The sequence below is a fragment of the Penicillium soppii genome (assembly GCF_028829465.1).
Source record: "Penicillium soppii strain IBT 18220 chromosome Unknown utg000005l, whole genome shotgun sequence".
In the NCBI taxonomy this organism is placed as follows: domain Eukaryota; kingdom Fungi; phylum Ascomycota; class Eurotiomycetes; order Eurotiales; family Aspergillaceae; genus Penicillium; species Penicillium soppii.
Window position 1 is genome coordinate 55576 of NW_026643235.1, and position 7301 is coordinate 62876.

At 42.5% G+C, this 7301-nt stretch overlaps 2 protein-coding genes across 2 annotated transcripts; one reads left to right on the forward strand and one right to left on the reverse strand.

Annotated features, from left to right (window-relative positions):
• Positions 1 to 573: 573 nt before the first annotated feature.
• Positions 574 to 1823, reverse strand: N7529_005453 (uncharacterized protein; the record flags this gene model as incomplete). The annotated part of the gene is made up of 3 exons (XM_057240980.1): positions 574 to 918; positions 1018 to 1199; positions 1307 to 1823. The coding sequence occupies 3 exons, from the start codon at positions 1821 to 1823 to the stop codon at positions 574 to 576; spliced, it is 1044 nt and encodes a 347-aa protein (XP_057096339.1).
• A 1854-nt stretch (positions 1824 to 3677) lies between these two features.
• Positions 3678 to 6424, forward strand: N7529_005454 (uncharacterized protein; the record flags this gene model as incomplete). Its single annotated transcript, XM_057240981.1, has 2 exons — positions 3678 to 3921; positions 5682 to 6424. The coding sequence occupies 2 exons, from the start codon at positions 3678 to 3680 to the stop codon at positions 6422 to 6424; spliced, it is 987 nt and encodes a 328-aa protein (XP_057096340.1).
• Between the last annotated feature and the right edge of the window lie 877 nt (positions 6425 to 7301).

Here is a 7301-nt window from a genome sequence, read left to right on the forward strand (position 1 = left end):
GTCTTAATGAAAAAGAGTGCATTCAACTAAAATACTAAACATGGGGAAAGAAAGAAAGAAAGAAGAAGAAAGAAACAACACGCTGAAACAATTAAGGTAGTTATGATGCCTGAGGCATCCAATCAAACTGTAAAACACGAACTACGAAAGGCGGTGTAACACGGCAGAATCGGTTCAGGATCATTGATCCTGAATTCTTCGTGACAGGAGTTAGCAAGGTCTAGTGCGTTCCGTATATGACCGCAGCAAAATGTGACCCGTTAGGGTCACACTATACTCTTCTTGTCCCTCTTGACTGCATGAGGTCACCAACCAATTTTGATACATCTCGACCCATAGCTGAAGTTGATCGAAGACGCCACCCGTTAGATCGAGTGCGGATTTATGATGTGTCCTAGTTTTTATTCCTATGACAAGATTCATAAATGTGCTTTATGTTGCTAACATGAATATTCGTAAGACGAACGCAAAAGCATACTAATCTCTAGAGATTTTCGAGTAAGATTGCTTCGAAGAGCTATTTAAAACCGACGGCGTAAGACAAAGATTAGCCGATTCGTTTTGCACAGGTTGCTATGGTCCAGTCCATCCTGTGCGCTCCAACCATTCTTCAAATGTGCTAGCCCTAACATGGAGATCATTCCAAGAATGGTCATCAGCTGGATCAAGAGCACCATAACAAATCTTGTCATCTGGTGCGATAGAGACCCATTCCATCATTTGACAAAAGTCTTCCTTGAATCCAGGACCGACTGCCCTAGAAGCCGCACTGGCCCATTCATCCATTGTTGTAGGAGAGTAAATTGCCGATTGACCAGTTACTCGTTCGAAAATAGTTGCGAAATCTTCCATGCGCATCTTCGGTCCTGCAACAACATAGTTTTTGTTTTTTGTTTGCAGAATGCCAAGGGCGAAAACCTCTGGAAGACTGAATTAGCTCTTCATATTTACACTCGTTCATGCTGCGGCCAAGGGCGATGTTGAAATCAAAGCAAAAATGGAAAAAAATGGAAGGACCGAAGGAGCAAACGAAACGGCATTCAAGTCCGGGTGTAACCTACTAGCAGCGAAAACGCCCATGTCGTGTACCGGGTCAAGCCACTGAACAGACTTGCTTCCAGGAATTGGTGGACAAAACCGCACGACTCCGTTTTCGCGTCGACAGTATTCTGGTCGGCTTAGATTGGTAAAGAAGAACCCTGGGGGAGTAGAAAACAATCAGCCATAACCACCTAGTCATATGACTTTTCATTGACCATCAGGACTTCTCGTCCAGGACCTAAGTGTGTACGGAATCAGGACCCACCAGGAATGAGGCAGGTGACCGCGGGTAGATCGCGCTTTGCCCATTGCTCAATTATGAACTTATTGTCCATATGAAAGATTTTTTTGAAGCGCCCTGCCGTTACTTCTTTCATGTTGGGCAAGCTGCTTAAAACAAAATGCTGTATGTGGCATGACTTCGCAGCAGAGATGATGTTCCAGCCCGCCTGGAGTTCATGTTTCATATCCTCCTCTTTTTCAATCCTCTTTGAGGTGCGTTCACTGGTCACTGCAAAAACTCCATATGCTCCCCGGAAAGCATCATGAAGGCTTTGGGAATTGTAAACGTCACCGGTGACGAGACTAAGACGATTATCCGGAGTTTGAAAATCATGTAGCAGCTGCCTAGCTGCGGCCGAGTTGACATTTCTGGTAACAGCACGGATGAGACATGATCCTAAATTGGTCTCGTGAAGTAGCGAATCCACCACTCCTCTACCTTGAGACCCCGTGGATCCAAGAACAACAATCGTTCGGGGGTGTTGGTTTGATGACGTCATTAGGAGCGAGCCTTGGGATAAGAAGATAATGATTGGAGTAAATGAGACAAGTGCGACACAAGTTCGACTGCCTGTTGATTCTTGCGCATGAATTTATATCTCTCTCGAGATTATAAATTGATAATTTCCTAGCCCGAGCTAATTCTACGTGAGATGTCTCCGAAAAGCGAATAGATCCAGCAAACCAGATGCGAATGGATGGGTCCAAGCAATTTCTGAAGTCTTCTTCATGCCAATCACGCTGTAAACGGAACCACCGGCAAGATGGTTAAACCGCTTCGGAAACATTTTGAAGTTGCTTATATACCCGGTCCGTGCGACCTAATCCCCAAGGGGTTGAGTCGCCACAGTGTAATCAAGTCCACAGTGTAATACGGTCTTTATCCAACGCAGTCAATAATTCGCATTTTTTCGCCCCCCAGCCTTAATATATTATAGTACAAGAGTCTCGAGATCCTTGTTATAATTCTTATCTTATAAATAGTTATTTAACCCTTTAAGTTTCTAGATAATTTCTCGTTTCTTTATCTTTACTTCCTTTATAGTAAGCTCCTTCTTAAGCTCTTTTAAGGTTAGATTCTCGTAATCGATCTTTATATCTATAATATCGTATGCGATACTTTCTTTAGAAGAAGTGTTATACCGCGTAAGCTTACTCATGGAGATCATACAAGGGGCAATGGAATATGAAGATATGAATATTGTATTGCAGACGGAGGAGAGAAGGAGAGAGAGAGAGAGAGCGAGAGATATCTATCTATCTACTCCATGGGAGACTATCCCAATGTAGGATGTCACCTGACATCCCCAACACTTACCCTACTAAGTAAGTACTAATATCGATTAAGAAGTTATCGTCTTCCTCGATAGTTAGGCTTAGGTTCCAGCTTCTCGTCCAAGAATAGGTACGATAAAGGTATGATATAACTACGAAGGTCCTTCTATCGGGTAAATTCGAAGTAACAGTAGAGCGATTAGAGCTAGACTGCGGCATATCCTCTCCATTGGATATTAGGCTCAATACCATATCCGCAAATTGAGGATAATGGATATTACTTTCATACCATATCCTCAATGAGGATATCCATGGATATCCGCGAGGATATGAGGATATTCTGCGGATATCCGCACTAGCATAACTCTCGCTTGATTATCTACTTAGGGGTCGTCATGTGCCTCTTATACAGCTTATTAATTTATTTTTCAGAACAAAAGATACACAGGTTTGGTCCTGACCATACTACTACCCTTATTTATCCTATTTCCCAATGAAATATTAAGTAATACCTATGTATTAACCAATATTTATTAGCTTCATTATTACTTATAGCATCAATCTTTATTTTCAAAGTGTATTAGGGGGAAACCATGATTTTTTGTTATTTCACTTTACTTTACCATGGAAATATATATTTACTCATGGAAGAAGTATAGCATCTCTCAGCTGAACTAAGTATATTTGACCAAACTCGCCATTTCCCGGTCAAATTTAGTTAATTTAGCTTTAAATTAATGATCTAAGCCTAACTTTCAAGTATATAATGATTCTAAATAGATTCTCTCGAAGATTACCGGTCGGAAGCTCCAATGTTGTTGACAGCGGACTTGGTGAATATGGCGGCAAGGTTGAGGATATCCAAGGATATCCATGCGGATATCCACAATATATCCTCAATTATCCTCAAATATCCACACCAGTGATTAGTAATAGCCAATCATCGCCATCAAAAGTAAGAGATGTCAAGTACGCACCCGCAACTTACGAGTTACAGCATATTTGCCATAATTCTGATATTTTCAGCTCGTTCTATATGTAAGTTTCTCTCTCTCTCTGACATAGTGATCAAGTACACCATGTCTTACTCACAAGCATCTCAATCCCACTACTCCTTCTGCGCTGATTCAGATCTAGGTCTAAATACCGACCTTCTTTATTCAGATGATATCTCTGAGCTTATTAGCAGCCAAACTCCATTGACATCTACGTCTCAAATTTCATCTCCGATTGCACCCCTCTCGCTTACGCGTGTTGGCCTCCCTCTTCAGCAGTATTGGGTCCTCTATTCCTCTGAGCCTAGTAGCGAGATGGAAGAATCTCGTAAGCGCTTTATAAGTTGGTGGTTAACTACAGAGTCTGGATCAACACCTGATATACAAGACTCTATCCGTTGGGATGGGAAAAAGACTTCAAGTGTCTGGGACAATTTTAATCAGGTTGCACATGAGAAGACTGGCAAGCCAAAGGTTATGTGCATATCATGCCTCTGTACCCTTGTTCATCCAAGATATCGCCGTGCTGGGTCATCACCGATGAATGCACATATTAAGGCAGGCACCTGTACTCGGAAGCCAGTTACTCAGAGGGTTGATCAGCTACTAAGAAAGATGGTATATTACTCTATTATTAAGATTTTTAATATCTCTTTTGCTAATCTTGATAATTATCCTAAAGCCATCGATCCCAAAACACCAACCTTTCTCCTAGGAGCGTCTCGTTAAAGCGATCCTAGACTTTATCTCAGCGGCTCACCTACCCTTCCGAATCGTGGAGCATACCCAATTCAAGGACCTAGTAGAGGTCATTCAACAAGCTCAAAGCAAGATCGATATACCATCCGCGCGAAGCATACGACGTTATCTTGATTCTGCAGTCAAAAATGACTAGAAGGAGATTCTTGGAAGACTTCCAGATGGGAGTCGCCTTTCACTAGCGCTTGATTGCTGGACATCGCCATTTCAGTAAGCTTTCATGGCTATCATAGGCTACTTTCTTGATCAGGATTGGAATTATTGTGAAGTTCTTCTTGGATTTGAGCATCTTTATGGGTCTCATACTGGTGAAAATCTAAGTAAGACCGTTACTCAGCTCTTGAACAATCATGGAATCACCAATCGTGTCTTATCTGTGACAACAGATAACGCAACTAACAACAATACCTTGGTGATGAACATCCAAGAGACTATTCAGTCGCAGAGCCAACCAGATACCTTAATCTTCCGAGTTCCGTGTATTGCGCATGTGATCCAATTAAGCTTAAATGAGCTTCTTGGGAAGCTGAAAGTGACGCCACCTAATAAAGAGATTGAACTAGAGTGGCCTGACGAGCGAACACATTCATTCCAGACTAAACAATCTGGCTTAAGTCGGCAAATTGCAGATACCTTAAAGAAGGTCAGTCCTCTATCTCCCTTAGGCTTCTGAGTTTATTCTAATAAGAAAGTCTAAGATCCGAGGTCTTGCGGTCTTTATTAATGCGAGCCCACAACGCCGGGAGTCATTTATGGCTCTTCAAACTAATGAGCCTCGTTTGGTTCCTATTCAGGATGTCCAAACCCGATGGAACTCAACCTTCATAATGCTCAATCGTGCTAAAAGGTTACAACCATTCTATGACCAGTATTGTATAGATTATCAGTATCTACACTTTAAACTTGATCAAGAAGAGTGGCGACAGATTGAATATCTTCTTCTTCTCACAAAGCCTTTCTTTGACTTCACCACTATGTTATCAAAGACTAGGGATGTTACCACACACAACATCTATAGTATTTATAACAAGCTTTTCTCTTATCTAGATGAAGCTGAGTGTAAGTTGAAGAATAAAGGTGTTGTCTAGAAGAAGCATATGCTCCAGGCTCTTTAGACTGCTAAGCGGAAGCTCTCAAAGTACTACACTGCGACTGATTATGAATCATATGGCGATATCTATGCACTCGCGACAATCCTTTGCCTATCAAAGAAACTTCGATATTTCGCATCGTCAGACTGGCAAGGTGATATTGACTATATTAATCACTATCATAGAGTTCTTAAGCGAGAGTTTCAACGATATAAAGAGATACTTCACCGTGATTCAGATAATACAGTCTTACAAGATACCACGAGAGAGGCCCCGGATGATGAATATGGTGATCTAGATGCTGCTTGTGCATCTCAAAACCAGCCCCAGGATGAGCTCTCAAAGCCTGAAGATGATGAGATCGCGAGGTATCTTGCCCGCGGGATTGAGATTCAGAAGCCAAGAGCATTCTGGAAAGACCATGAGCTTGAGTTTCCTATCCTTGCGAGGATAGCACGGGATATTCTCTCGATCCCAGCTAGTGGTGCAGGCGTTGAGCGATTATTCAATTGCGCTCGCGATATCTGCCACTATCGTCGCGGTCAATTGAAACCAAGTACCATCCGAGGATTAATGCTCCATCAATTCGCCACTAATTTTGACGTTGAGCAGAAGGAGATAGAGGTTATTAAGGAGTATCTCTCTATTGGGGAAGCTGCGTTATTAGACCAAGCTCGGAAACCAATGCTCCATCTTGAAACTCTTGAGCCAATTAGTGACAACGAAGAGGAGGATCAAGAGCCTAGCATACAGGACACACAACAGAAGAGGAGCTGCAATGATGATTCAGATGATGAGAGGAATAATGATCAAAGTAAGCAAGTGCAGCGTAAGCGATCAAAGAAACGATTATCTGAATCTCTTGATGAAGATGACGATGACCTTCCAGAAATGCCAATAGATGAGAGCATGCTGGGACGGTCAGGACGAATTCGAAAGCAGCCTAGGTTACCTGATGGATTTCAGATTGATTTAAGGTAGTTGATATTATATGGAGATAACGGAATTTTATTTACTAAATTGAAATCTTGAAAGTTAATGATTACACTATGATTACATTAAAAATACGTAGGAAACTGCATAAATTATACATACTTAAAAGAGTCGTGAGGCTAGGCATGTTTGGCCTGTTTGATATCCACTGGATATCCTCAAATATCCAGAGGATATTAGGTGGTATACCATATCCACAAAATTGAGGATTGCGGATATTGGGTGATATACTATATCCGCAATCTGCGGAGAGGATATGTGGATATCCATGGATATTGAGGATGTTGCCGCAGTCTAATTAGAGCTATTAGTCCCTATTACTGTGAAGGGCTGTAGCTGAATTGATTCAATTAAGGCTAGGCCAACATGCTGTTTTCATTCATCTTGAGGAAAGGAACTATCTGACGCGGGGTTCTCCATAATAACCCCAGGTTTGGGTCACGTTGTAGCACGTGATATCCAATGGGCTCTGGCCCGTGACAGTACCCCCCTCCTCTCCCTTTAACAACGATGTAATCTCACAGCGGGGATAACGATGTCTCCGTCGTCGACGATCCGGTGGCGAGAAGGTCCCGGAACGGGACCGAATCGCTTCTCGTACCTATCCAATGCCGAACAATTTTCTACAACGTCCAATCTCTCCCATGTCGTCTCTGCATAACCAGCCCATCTTACCAACACTTCTATCTGCGTGTTTCGACCAGCGCGCTTCTCTCGCCAGTCGAGAATCTCTTCCACCTCATATTCCAATTCGCCATCGACTTCAATTGGTGCCGGCTGCGTATCGTTAACGATTTGTGACGGAAACGGGTCCGATGCAGCCGGCCGCACCAATTCAACGTGGAACACTGGATGAACGCCAGTT